The following is a 14821-nucleotide window of genomic DNA, read 5'->3' on the forward strand; positions in this document are numbered from 1 at the left end:
TTTTGCAGTTTTCTTGGTAAAATCTCAAGAAGCTCGGTCTGTGTGTACATTATACAACAAAGTCACATCTGGAAAATTTGGGAATTTCTGTTGATTTTTTTTACCCATCGAGCTCCGTGTGTGGAGACCTTTAAATTTACTGTCACACTGAAGCAACTAGCAGTGGGACTGAAGGAAACCCACTGACCTCTACATGCTGGTATGGTAAATAATTATACTGTCAGCACCTACACGGGTATTTTGGTAAACAGCTTTGGCTGTGCATGTTGGCCCTTTGTCTACATGTGAACTGTGTTTGAGGTCACTGAAAGCAGAGAAAAACACCTCCAGGGGAAAATGTTCAAAAACTCAGTTTCGGTGCTTAGATGTGGACGAGGAAAACCAAGATGGTGTCAGTCAGCTGCTGCCCACTAGTGTCCGGTGTCAGCTGCAAAGGGATTACTACAAATCGCTTCATGGGGATTTTGAATGGATGGACAATCTTTGGAATCTCTTAGCATTCCCATGTTAGCTCAGGGCAGTTGTGCAACTGGAAAGTTGGTGGCTCCAGTTTCCCCAAACACTTCCATTGAAGTGTGAATGCTTCTGTGTGCGAATGAGATGCTTGAGACAGAATTACTGGCGTTTCTACTTTTGATAGGAAACATTCCAAACAAATGCAAACAGACGACTCCTAAATGGGATACATACACCCATGCCATTGGACCGCAAGTCTTTAATAACGCCCCCAAAAATCTCCATACAAAAGTATATGTACATGGTCACTTAATGAACTGTGTGGTTATGGAAATGATCTAATATGCTTCACCTTTTAGTTTTAAATACAATAAATCCCAACAATCAGCAAACACGGTACTGCATCGGGAACACGACGTGCGCCGCCAGTGGAAAGTCCATCTTCATCAAGGCCAGCGGTGCAAAGCAGCTGTCCAAGTCTGGACCCGGATACTGGTTATGACATCAGTCTACTACATTTGACAACATTCATGAGTGAATTCAAACTAAATATTGATTTCTTCACACACACAGTTGCTGAGACATAAATAATGCAAAAACTGAATACCAGTGCAAGAAAGCGTTGTGAGCAGGGAGACGCTAAATCACAGACGGTGGGATTGAGACACTCGTTGACAGTTAGAAGAGAGCCTGAGTGACACTCCAACAGACGACGGACACGCAGTGACAGGTTTTGGTCTACTGAATGTAAGAATCAGCGGACATGTCGTTAAATTTATGCCGATGGGGGACGATAAACTTAAAAGGTAAAAGCTGAGAAAAAAAAACAGACACCGTATCCCTGCCAAGATCTGAGCGCTTCGACCTGCCACTCTTAAGATCCTCATTTGAGACCTGAAGGAGAAACTCGAGCCCGTGAGGAGAAGGACGAGTGGGTCAGCCTGTCGAAGCCGAGGAGATGCAGCGTGTCACAGTTAACAAGTCTCTGACTGGGCTACGGGTTCCAGCTCCCACCTCGCTCTGTGGTAGCAGAATACTGCCGTGTCCTTGGGGTCACTGGTGGGATTACTCCAACTGTGATTGTGTGACTATGGTGACATGCTGATGTGAGGTGTGTGCACACTCACACACTTACTTCCAAGCGCCCACTGTCATACACCCTGAATGAAGGCTCGGGAAGCATTTTAACATTTGCTTGTACAGTCAAAGGTGGAATTACTGGGACATCCGACTCTCAAAAGGAAAAACCGCACTAATTCAAAAGACTAGCAGAGTGATCAGGAGGGAGCTGTGGAGGTACTGAGCTGCACTCTGGCTGTGGATCTAAAAGGAGGCAAGGTCAAGACTGAGCGTTATTTTACTGTAATGGTCCCGTTTACTGGAACAACAGAGGGGGGATTACTTAAGCTGAGGCTAAATCCTTCTGTGAATCTAAAAGGTCTTAAAACTGCTTTCAATCTGTTTGTAAAATATATTAAAGTTTGCATGAACAGTAAGAGCAGTGCTTGTCCCAGTACTTGCACTTTCAACTGCTTCTTATTTAAATGTTTATTATGGAAATGTTTACAATAAGTGCAAATTGGTTGTTTTTCCAGAAGAGCTCCTACAATGTTTTTATGCTATGGTTAAGGAGCGAGCGCCACACACGTCCTCCACGTCTCGCATGCCCAGCCTCGCATTTTCTCCAAAAGCATCTGTGCAAGTTTCCTGCCTTCGTCTCTCCTCGGGTCCTCAGCCTTACTTCTCAGAGTTCTTGCGTGGCCGACGAAAACTGGACATGTTCTCATTCAGTGCATAGATTCGCCTGGAAAACTCCTCGAAGCCAGCCATGTCCAGCTCTCCCAGCACTTGTTCGTCACACTCCACAGCTACGGCATGGTCTACGGGGATGCAACGGTAGTCATCCAGCCGGGCTTCATCTGCTAATCCCAACCCCATCCCCAGACCTAAACCAGTGGCCTCTGTGCCCATGATCTCCTCAGCTTGTTCCACTGAGCAGCGCAGCTCTGGGATCAGGCTGATGGGCGCCTGTTCTAATACTAAAGAGCCATTCATAGCACCTGGGTGCTGGGCAGCGGGCATCGTTTCTTCATCAGTGTCCTGCACTGCAGAAGAGTTTGGTATCATTGAGCTGCTGGACGGGTTCTCCTCCATCTCATCACTCTTGTTCTCTTTATGCCGTTCGCTCTCTCCTTCAGCAGTTTCACGTCCTTCTGCCTCCACCGCTGTGCCTCTAGCCTCCTGCTTCTCTTCCTTCTGCTCTTCCTCCACAATGGTTTCCGTATTCGTGGAGAGGTCAAGTGGGGCCTTGCTTGGATCAAGGGAGGATGACAGGTGTGTGGGTGATGGCGACGGTGAAGGCAAAGGCGGTGCCAGGCCAACCTGGGACTTTCCCTCACTGATGGCTGTATTGTAGCTGGGTGGAGGGGTTGCTGGCTTGTATTTAAGCTCTGCTTCAGCCTCTGAACTCGCTCTGTTCCTCAGGCCTCGGTCTGGGGAGCTGGTGTGGCAGGGATAGGCCAGCTCGGAAGCTGCAGACACACCGAGCTGAGACTTGGTGGGCACTGGGATGGAGCTGGAGACATGATGTCGGTCACTGTAAGGAGAAAAGAGAGATATCGAATAAGCAAAGACATTTAAAAAGCTACAATAACAAAGTGCCTCTCTATATAACGGCACCATGTTTAAGATGAAATATAGAGCTGTGCTCAGAGGTTTACATGCACTCATCATTGGTCTGAATAATTGTACACTGTACACCTTTAATGACAACAACTGCTTGAGTTTGGATTCATTTTCTCTGATCCACACGGTCAAAAGTACACAGGCCTACACACACACTTAAATCTTTTTAGCACTTGTGCTGAAGGTTCAAACATTTAACCAAAGCTAATTTAACCAATACCAAGACCTCTCAACCTGTTTTTAGTGAACATGATTGATTTGCAGTTTCTCTTTGCCAGCAAGCATCAAAGGGATTTGTTTGACAGCACGTGGATTGACCAATATCAGGAGATCTAAGAATGAATGACTTGCACAAGTTGAAAAGGTCTCTTTTTCTAAACAACTGCTGATTCCAAGATCATTAGATCAAATAACTGCATGCAAGTACATGTTAATTGGATGTGTCTCCACTTTTCTATGCTCTGGAAGAAACTGTCACCTTCAGATAAGTGAATGAGGCCAACATTAAGCTTGTGGAAGGGCCTGACCTCGTTGAAAAATTGCAGCCTATTTTTACAAGCAGAGTCTGTTGGAAAAAGAATGACCGTGACTGTATGTGCTGTAAACCTCTGACCACATTTATCATAAGCAGGATATTTTAGAGTGAAGAGGCTGTTGCATAAATGTGATATTGTCAATGAAAGCGTCTGCAGGCCATCAACTAAAAACACACAATTTTGTTAACATATATGCAGCCAGGTCAATTCAACAACGGCCAGTGCAATCTCCCAGAGCAGAGCGGACCTGATGATGAAGTGAGCAATCTAATGCCACAAGTAAAGCATAGAGTTATGGAAGAATCAAATGACACCACAACTTTCAGTGCTGAACTTTTATCATTGCTCCTCTTTAATAACAAACAGTATTTTTCAACGTCAAAAGACGGTTTTACACTGACACAGTTTGTTAAAATCTGTTATAACATATTGTTCGTATTTGCAACAGATCAAAGATCAATTCTGCAGCCAACAGAAGAAAGTATCCTAAGAAGTCTTTCCCCTGGTCCAGGAGAGCAGCAGCTGCAGCTCTTTGTAGGTCACTTCCCCTCACACCATTCAGAAAACATTTGTGCAGTCTGTGAGAGCACTATACATTCAACTTCTGCTTGCTGGGAAAAGCAGCAGGCGCCGACCCAAGTATGTCAGACATTTTCTTCCATCGCAGATAACAGTCTTCGGATCGCCCCGCCCATGAACTGGAGCCATAAATCTATTTAAACAGGCGCCTCGCCGCTTCTTCCGATAGCCAAGGCCACGTATACTCTGCTAAAAATGACCGTTCTGGTGCAGAACAGCCGGGGTTAAAGCTGAAGCAGGACCTTCCTGTGAATCGAGGGTAAATCTCTGATCAGTCAGACATGCAGTCGTAACAGACGTCCTTCCTGTTGCTGACACTCACCGAGGAAGTCTTCTTTGTAACATTTGACATCAGTAATGACAGCACTGGCTGACACGTGCGTTACCCAAAAGTCTGATGGACAGTTTCACCACCAAACCCATGACAGCTTGTAAAAAGGACCTTGGGTCTGACCCTCTCAGGCACCCTGCCAGGGTGGTCCTGACAGGGTTCACGGGCAGGACACCTCGCTAAGCAGAGTGGAGAAGCTCGTCTAGTCTTAAGAGAAACGTGTCAAACTTCAAAGTGCCTGTGATGCAGTAAATGAGAAACATTCACAGTCTGAAGCTCCAGTATGAAACTGCTTATTGTAACAACCTGGAGATACTGTCCCTCATGGCTCACATTTAAGCTAATTGGAGGCTTACGCAGAGATGTACACGTTGGATCGTCAAACAAGGCCAGGTTTAAAAAACAATAAAGGGAAGAGGTAATGACGTTATCCAGTGAAAGAGTCCCTCCCAAGTGTGGTCGACAGGAGCTAGGCTCTGCTTTACTTGGCAGTACAGGTCAACCAAAACACATCATCTGCTACAACTGCTCTCCTCCAACAGGCACATGGTCGGTCCTGAGGCAAAGCGTATTTGGGCAAATTGGAAACAATGTGCTCTTTACCACCTAATTTTCTGGAAAGATCAATAAGAAGAAGGAACAGAGCGAGAAGCTGAATGATTTGCCATCTCAAACACTTATCTGTAACTTTCCAAATGGAACCATCATGGCCTCCTTGGAAGCCAGTTCAAAAAAAAAAAAAAGATTCAAAACCTGAACCAGTGGAAACGCATAAAGACAGATGCCGTGAGAAGACATTTTCCATTTAAGTAATTGGAAAATGTTGTTCAGACTGAATTGTAATGCACATTTGGAAACTGAAGAAGACGGAGTAAAAATCGGAAGATTTCCGCGCATCATTTATAACAAGCTAGTAAACGATTACTATGTTTTCTAGCTTGACCGATTGATGTCTGTTCGGCAGCGGCTGATTAGAAGCCTCTGACTTTAATTAGTATCGCTTATTTTCTTCCACTCCTCCCTCCAGCTGGCTCACCATTTAACCTGCCTGCTCCGATTTCATCTATGCCAGAGAACAATGCATTATTGACACTGGCATAAAATCACACGGTCACCATACAGTCTTTTACAGAATGAGGAGTTTTGTATTTGGACCGTGTTACTTTGTTCCACTCAGTTTCAAGGTTAGGCTCCTATTACTGTCATTACTTGTGTCAAATCGTGCGGCAGAGTATTAGCAACAGAGGAGACTGGGTGTGTCGGGGAGGAAGCCAGCCAAGAGAACCTACGAGCAGGAATACATTTCTCTTTTTCGTAAAACATTTAACTGTTACAGCTATTTCGTGCTATTTAATACTGGCAATTAGGTTAAATGTCTATGACCATAAGTGAGAATGTGTCGATTAATCATGCCATGAAAACACTTCCTAAAGCTGTCTGGAAAAGCCGGAACTCAAAGTGGTCGTATTTAAATAATGCCAAGTGCTTATAGTAAGCAGCACAGGACAATTATGTGTTGTTAAATAGATCCAGAGCTTATTATGAGTGGGGTTTTTTTTCAGGAATGGGGTGTTGTTGTCTGTTTAGTTAGTAGACACTGATCTCTAATTCTGTAGTATATGAAGATGTACTCAGGTAAGAAGTAAACTGCCTTTGCAGTGCAGTAAACCAAAGTTCTGCTTTATAGCACTTCTATTTAGAGTTACTATATAAAAATATCAGGACCACAGTTAACCTGAAATTCAACAGTTTTGTAAGAGAACGTGAGATGAGTTACTAACCGCGGGTGACGCACAGATATTCTTCCACGCCTCGGAGCTCCTTTACCTCTGTTTAAACATATTTCAGATCACATACTTTTTTGGGCTTTTTCCAATAATAGTGAAGATGATGCTGGTGGTAACTTAGAAGTGCTGTCATTACATAATGCAGCTCTGACTCCATTGTTTACAGTATTCTCTGCAGTCTGCAGCACGTGAAGGATCACAGCAACCTGCCAACTGAATGCATTTCCCCCAGGGATTAATAAAGTATTCTGATTCTGATTCTGATTGCTGGAACGTATATACAAACTTATTGTTTTACATACAGTATAAACACCAATGACACCATCTTTTCCTCTTTTTTGACACAATATACATATATAGTATGTATATATAGAGTACTGGCCTCCACGTGTACACCACTTATGAAGATGAGATGCTGTAATAGGCTTGAGGTCTCAAACTTTCTGTGCAGCTTGGACTCATACGAGGAGCTTGACATTTCACGCTGACTGGAAGAAGACCTGTTGCTCCCTAATGTATGCTGTGCAGCTCCACAGTTAGCACAAGCTGCTCACCTACAGGAGACATTTAAGTCTCACTGGGCCCCATCCTCAAACAAACTACACATTATAAAGGCTACGAACAGGCCTCTGTCTAAATCATCAAGCCGAAAACTTGACTTGCCAAGCCAGAAATAGCTGCCTTCCCTCTTAAGCGTTTTGCCTTCTCTCTTCCTTTCCACTGCTGTTGTCAAACCTGGCACATTTCAAGGCGATTCAGGAATTTGGTGAGTCAAGCCTTCTTACTGTCTAATCCCCTGACAGGCTTCACAACACGCCCCCGATCATATCCAAATGCTGCTATGGCGTCACAGGTTTTGGGCCAAAGCTAACAACAGCAGATAAGACTTGTGCGTTTGATGTGGTTTAGTCGTTTCACAGGGATTTCCCTAAAGTAAACATGACTAAAAACCTGATACGTGGTATGGAGGAAGCTAAGTTTTCTTTTTGCTTTATTAGAGTGGCTCTTTTTGACTGTCTGGCCTTTGAAGACAGACTGACCACAGCACAGCATGTGGAACAAAAGCTGAGAACATCCTCGCACTACTCAATGGTGCTGATGTGCTACAGAAATTACAAAGACAAAATCTGCAACACTGATATACTGCATATGCAGTATGCATGTTGCTATCGTCTTCCTGTGATCCAGTCCCCTCAAAACATCAGTACTCTCTACTATTTATGACGAGCAGTATACAAACCCCACTTATGATGCATAGAAAGCCTGGGTTGGGTCAGTGGCTGTCAAACTCAGGTGTCTGGGCCACAGACGACCACGCGGTGTGCGGAGGGGTATTTATATTTATCTTACATATTGTCAGAATGTAAGATATTAAAAAACCAAAACAAAAAGGTATCACAACTTTTAAAAAAAAGGTGAGAGAAAGAGAAAATGTATTCCCAAATGAGGAGGAATGGATGCTTGGAGAACACGAAAAAGGAAATGATCAAAAATACAGCAATTCCACAGAGAACCTGTCAAGCTTAACGTCCCTTACAAATGCTTATTTTAGGTGTATAACTCAAGAATTTCTCTTCCTTTTTTTGCACTGACAGGAGCGCAGCTGTCTAAATATTACAACCCTCGGTGTACTTCATGCAACACAAATCCTTTTGCTAACTTCAGTCACTGTGGGGTTTGGGGAAGATTCACATCCACCAGCTGTGGCGTTGAATGTGCATGGCTAGGCGCCCTGCCACACCTTGCTCCCCCCACACACGTGTACGTAGCCCTGCTTCCAGGCACCGGAGTGGGATTAGGACCCTGTGAACTTCTGCCAGGCCCTCAGCGGATGTGGAGCGGCAAATGGGACCATGTTGAACGTGTTTGCTTTGATGTCGACAGACTGCGTAGTTTACAAAGAACTGGTTTCTGGTGCTGTCTCTATACGCCTCTCGATAATAGATTCACCATTTCCCCCACTGTTTCCCATCCTTCAGCGAGATTAGAGGAGAAAAAACTATACTGCTCATTTTTCACCAGGGCTGCATTGTATATACTCTGACATGTTATGATGTGTTTCTGAGAGAGAACTGTTTGGAAATCTATTAAGATATGATCAGCAGTTTCCCAGATGAGCATCACGAAGCCCACTGTATAAAAATGACATACGCTCTTTTCGATTCTTACACGCATTCTTTCTGCTTTTCCATTCGGTCTGTATAAAATATCCAAGATGAACCCACAATGCACCCTTGGTGTGGGTATGAATTATTTCTATATGTAGGAGGCAAATGTTTCCAAATCTGTTCTGGAAACAGTTCCCTCTGTCATAGCCTTCACCACATCATTCTTGTTTGGATGTGTGGAAGGAAGAAAAAGGTGGCAAAGAGGAGGATAGGCAGCTGATTAGCCTGCCTCTCACGGGCTATATAGCAAAATTACCTGCAGCTGTCACGTAGCCTCTTAAAAACATCCATATTTCATAAGCCGAGTCCCAGCTCCAGGCATTCCATCTGAATTCAGCCTTTTTAAACCCGGCAGGAAGAAGAACCGGAACGGACACGGACAGAAAGCAACAGTGCGCCCAACAAAGCTGTACTTTTATGACAAAATGTGTGGGTCAACTTATTAAGTAACACAAATGAACAAATAAAATGTTGAAAACATACATGTACTCTTCTTCCTCAGATCAAGGAGCAATAAAGGTGGATAGTTTCTTTTTTCAAGCAGCAGTCAGAAGTTGACAGATTTGTTCATTCACACCACTTTACAGAGGATTCTTTCATCAGAGCCCTGTGTCAGGCCGGACTTTCATCTGGGCGAATCCAAAAAAGACGGAATGTTCCATTTATAGAAGTTATACAAGTAACATTACATCAGTGAAATACTGGAACGTTTGTCTTATGACTACACTTTGTTACTAAGCTGCTTTTTGCCGTTTTAAGATTTTCATTTTTCCTGTGACTTACCGCAGGTTTGGGTAACAGTAGGTTACAGAAGTTACTTAAGCAACCATTTATTTAGCCGGGGGCGCTTAATTTAGGTGGAACACCTAATGGAACGATTAAAGAATGAATCTAGTTTTAGGAACGATTTTTTTGGGAGGCCTACAATTTGTTTTTATTCATTCCACAATGTGAAGAGGAGGCTGTGGTGCTCACAGGGACTGGTTTCTATTTGTGAAAGTCAGAGCAGAGGCAGAAAATCCAAAGAAAGAAACTAAAAAGTAGAAACTAATAAACTAAAAAGATGGAAATCTAAGGAGCTTAAAGTGGACTTCTTCAGGTTTCTCGAAGACGTTTCAGCTCCCATCTGAGAAGCTTCTTCAGTTCTAAGAGCTCGGTGGAGAGTCCGAGGTATTTAAGCCCTGATGGGAGTTGCTGCTTAAGAGGGTCCCTGACCCACTATTGATCATGTTCCTTGTCATATAAGGCAATGTGTGAAAACGGGTGTGGTCATTATCAGCAGAGGTTTCAGGGGACACCACTGTGAGACAGTTTCTGACCATTAAACTGACCTCACAGCCCGCTGTTCACCAGAGGTGCTAGCTTCAACTATGCAAACACAAACACTACGTTAGACAAACAGAATAGACTTCTTTTATTCGGTTTCTCTGTCCAAAATGTGAACATTGGCATCCTCAAAAGACTGACCCAATGTTGATCTGTCCATTCTGCTCACCCTAGCTGGTGTCTGACCTTCTTTACTGTGCATCTCTGCTGATTGGATGAAAGCCCAGTTGGGACAACCACATGTTTAAAGAGCTTTCTTTACATGCGTTCCTTTTCTTTCCCTTCTGCCTCAGAGGGGACGTTTTCTGCCCGGTGATGCAGAGTCCTGATTACTCCAAGAGGGTGGTGGGAGTCAAAGAGTCGATACTGGTCTGCGTGTGTGGGCTTCCGATAAACTTCAGCATTGAGGTTTCCATTCTCCTCAGTGTACACAGCACAGTGCAGAAATGGCAAACTATTATTCTTTGTATGGTGAATTTTATGTTTCTATTTACTGAGTTGATGTGAACAGTGACGGATTCTATTTCTTGGGTTTTGATTTGTCATCAACGTATTTGTACCAGTGGTTAGGTACTGTCCCTTCAAAAGAGCAAAGAGCCTCACTTTCCACTTCCACAAGGTTTGCCACAGTGGGTGACACTGGGGAGCCTGTGGCACATCCATGTTTTTGTCTGTAAAAACCTTTATTGTATTTCAACAGCATGTCTTTATCCTGTCTTCCTTCTCTCCCCAACCAATCACAGCAGATGGCCCAGCCCCTCCCTGAGCCTGGTTCTGCAGGAGGTTTCTTCCTGTTAAAAGGGAGTTTTTCCTTCCCACTGTCACCAAAGTGCTGCTCATAGGGGGTCATGCAATTGTTGGGTTTTTCTCTGTATGTATTATTGTAGGGTCTACCTTACAATATAAAGCTCCTTGAGGCGACTGTTGTTGTGAGTTGGTGCTGTGTAAATAAAATTGAATTGAAAAATTGAAACTGAATATTTAAAATATTTGGTTGTAAGGCAGAGGTCTGACAGTGATTGGGGGTAAAGCTAATTCTGTTTTCTAAGGCGCTGTCTTGCTGTAGTCATTTTCTGACCGTCTCCACTGTCTCAGTTTTGGGACTGCAAGTGAAGAGTGAGACCACAACAAAGGGCTCTATGGTTTCATCTGGATCAGTGTAAATGTCTGAGTTTCTGGTTTGGTCTTTGAACTGAAGAAGCTTCTCGGATGAAACAGCATCAAACTCGTGTCTGAAACTCGTAGATAACCATGGCTGGGAACCCACACCAACATAAATCCAGTGGAGTTGAGTCCCAGAACATAAACATGGACAGCATACCATTGTAGGTTTCATTTAAATATATACATATTTATGTCTAATATCTGTTACAATTTCCTGTTGTACTCTGCTGTATTGAGTAGCTAAATGGCAAAATATCAAAACGTAACTAAAATAGTTTTGCTCAATATGTACGAGAGGTTTAAAGACGACTTAGTGTTGTGGCACGCCATCAATTATTAGTCTTCAGAGGTGCCTGTAGGCAGACAGAGTGCGCTTCCAGTCTTTGTGCTAAAATAAACTAATCAGCTGCTGGCTGCTTCATATTTACTCTACAGAAACGAAAGTGAACATCAATCTAGTTTGTACGTATTTTCTCCAAATGCCAAACCGTCTAATCGCTGTGGCAACATAGCTGAAGCTCTATATCTTCTGACAGTGCTAATGACAGATAAATCTGTAACATGTGTTTGTGGCTCAGTGCTGCTCAAAATGATGGGAACGGCAGTTTCTTTCACTCAGCTGATGGCTTCTGAGTCAGTACAGAGCAACTCCTCTCTGTCACTGTGGTCTTGTTGTCACACAAGAGCGTGGCTGTGGAAAACCGCTGCAGAAGACTTCCACTTTCTTTAAAACCTCCCATGCGCTCGCGCACACACAGCTCCGGGGTTAGCAGACCCACGCTTTCATCTCATCTGTCTTTGGGCTCTTCCACTTCCCGTGAAGATTTTTTGGGAGTGGGACAGAGTTGAGAGCTCGAGCTTTTCATGGCGTCTTTCCTTTCAAAACAAAAGATTATTCAATTAATGTGTGTAATACACATTTTCCCCTTTGCTGACCCTGGGAGAGGAGATCAAAGACAGCTTTGTCTTTTATAGGGAAGTGGAGCTGAAGTCTGATGGAGACCAACTCTCAGGTTTTAGTAAAGGGTTACTCACAGGCCATAAGACTGGAGCAGAGATCTAAGCATTCCAGTGGACAAAGTAGCTGCTGTAAAACTCATTACCCACCCCTTTTTTTTAAGATGTAGGGGAATGATGATGTGCAGGGACGTTACATCATCATAACTTAAAACAAAGTATTCTTTTAGCAGCACTTTCAAAGTCTTTTGTAAATAACAGTCTGTGACAAACGCAACGAATGGCTGCATCAGATCTTTATTTTCATTTCCTACTAATGTGCCGACTACTGCGCTGTATATTCTGTATTAATCTGTATTAATCTGTTGTTTAAGGCAGCGGCCCCCAACCATTTTTGTGCCACGGACCGGCCTGTAAGGTGTCGCGGATAAATACAACAAAATAAAACCGGTACCAATAAAAAAAAAAAAATTAAAAAAAAGACTATTTATTCATAACATGCGGGAAAAGAGCCAGGGAAATTAAGTTAACGATAAAAACCCTGAAAACCATAAATGTCACACCCGAGCGTCAACTCTTGCGGCCCAGTACCAAACGACTCGCGGAGCGATACCGGTCCATGGCCCGGGGGGTTGAGGACGCTGGTTTAAGATACAAAACATGAATGGCACTATTGCTGAGTAGCTGACTAATTCAAAAGTAGTCTGTTTGTTTTGGCAGCAGTGCTATTAGCCTACTTTAGCCCATTTCATGGTTAAAATCACTAACAGGGACAAAAGTGTTTGTAAATGAGTGTTGAAAAGTGTCAGACTGAAGACTTTGTCCTTTTTCTAATAGTTCAGCTTTTGAAAAACGTGCTGGTCATTACTTATGTAAATTGGCAGCTTGTGTGTTTAGAAATGTGTGCGTTGTTAGCAGATCTCCAGCAAAAATGTCAACTCCAAAGTTAGCGTGTTTGAGACTGTCCATGTCCATTTGCCCTGCTTAGTAAACTTTACAAACTATTAACTTGGAGCATGGCCTATACTTTGAATCTAGCTAATCACAGCTTGCATGTGAAGCTGCATGTGTCTCTTGCAAACACAGAGCAAATTTCTGAATCATCTTTAGAACCCACTGTAGAAAGTGTCTGCGTCATTCTTACCATCGCACCATCAGCCCATGTTCCAGGAAGTTCTTCAGGTTGGGTAGTGTCTGCTGCAGGTCTGGGGTGGTCAGTCCATGTTGGTATCTCAGCTGCAAGACAAGGGAGCCACATGCTGTGTCATTAACTCCTGACAACCTACCACGTTGTACTGAGCCACACGTAACCTTACACGTAGCGTATGGTGGGCCGGCACCGTCGCATTTAACTCTGACACATGTGCACAGTCTCCATGTTTACAGGAGATAGAAATATTACCTACAGAAGAAGTCTGCATTCTTTCGCCATGACACAGTACTATTCTCCCCTTCAGACTATTATTCATCTGGACACAGAGTGGGCAGTCTCCCCTGATAACAGGCATGTGCGCTAATATGTAAAGTGTGTGGAAAGACAGGAGATGAGATGCGGGTGGCAAGAAACAGCAAACACGTTACTGAAACATCTGGATGAAATGGGGCAAAGACAGGACATTAAAAAGCCCATTACATTCTCCCATGATCTCTCTCTCTCTCTGACTTTATATTTGGCCTTGAACAGTCCCCTCCTTTTAGCCACAGCACTTTATTTCATGATGATACAATCAAATCTTACATTTAAAAAAAAAAGAGAAAACGTTTCAAGGCCACCTTGAACCTCCAGCACTCGTGCCAGAAATATCTCCTCCAACAGTTGAGTGATGTCACAGCAAGCCATCAGTTGTCCCGGGGAGTTTATTTAACCTATATCACTGAACAGCAGAGGAGCATCATGCCACACGTCTAGCTTATATCTCAGAGGCCCCTCTATCACATACACACTGCCTACATCGGCTTACATCTGTTTTGTTTCCACTTGGGTGCCACAGCAACCACTCAAATTTCTTTTTTAAACACTTCTGTGGTGAAGAGATGAAGCGCACATGACTATGACAGTCCACTCACTCAGGATGCACTCAGATGCAGCTCGTTGATATACGAGCACTTAATGGATAAGCGGCCTAACTGAAAAAGGAATTAAGGAGAAATAAATGTTGAGGCCTCTGAGGTCAAAGATTAGATTTACCTGTTTAGTAAAAGAAGAGACAGATGTTTTCAAGGTCGTCAGCAGGCCTTCAGACACATCCATACAAGCTTTTTTTTTCTTGTGGTAAATTTTGTTGTAGTGGCACAGTAGCCACACCCAACATTTAGGTTTCACAATCCGGTGCTTTTGTGGGGCTCTCTTAAATGAAGTGTGCGAAGTGATTGTGGTTACAAAGCACAATTAAAGAGTGCCCTATTGTCTGCACTAAAAATCCTGTAATTTTCTCAAAAATCATCAGTGCGCCTCATGTATGAATTCTGGTCGTGCTTACTGACCTCAAACCGATTTTCTGTGCTACATGGTGCTCAAAACTCTGTCAAAAATGTTTTAGCACGACTTTGCTAAGCTACGAAGCCGCACGCTTGATGGATTGTTGGAGCGTTACAGCTACCGTAGTCAGGAGCCTCGCAGAGGAATCTGGGTCCTAAACTCCGTTGGTTTCAGGTCCCAAAGTCAAACGAACACTGCAGCATCACTGAGAGTTAAAAACTGTCTAAATTCTTTCATCTTTAATAAAATGATCAGTGTTGCTGCTTTACCAGGTGTAACAATTAAGTTTAACATCCAGGCATCCATGAAAACAGAATTTATTACATCTAACAGAGTTAGAAGTTAGCAGGAAG

General features: G+C 43.4%; 1 protein-coding gene across 2 annotated transcripts in view; it reads right to left on the reverse strand.

The window, feature by feature from the left end:
* Positions 1 to 695: 695 nt before the first annotated feature.
* uvrag (UV radiation resistance associated gene) overlaps positions 696 to 14821 on the reverse strand; it is a 103775-nt gene continuing 89649 nt past the window's right edge. The window contains exons 14-15 of one of the 2 annotated variants that reach the window (XM_005926785.3): positions 13134 to 13225; positions 696 to 3052 (exon numbers count right to left, since the gene is read on the reverse strand). In XM_005926785.3, coding sequence (XP_005926847.1) covers positions 2194 to 3052; positions 13134 to 13225 — 951 coding nt within the window. In that variant the 3' untranslated portion in view covers positions 696 to 2193. Of the gene's footprint in view, positions 3053 to 10772; positions 11909 to 13133; positions 13226 to 14821 lie in introns of those variants that run through there. The other variant, XM_042218834.1, reaches the window with a different exon arrangement.

This window comes from Haplochromis burtoni, unplaced genomic scaffold, assembly GCF_018398535.1.
Source record: "Haplochromis burtoni strain Fernald_Lab_line unplaced genomic scaffold, NCSU_Asbu1 Contig_24, whole genome shotgun sequence".
NCBI classification, from domain to species: domain Eukaryota; kingdom Metazoa; phylum Chordata; class Actinopteri; order Cichliformes; family Cichlidae; genus Haplochromis; species Haplochromis burtoni.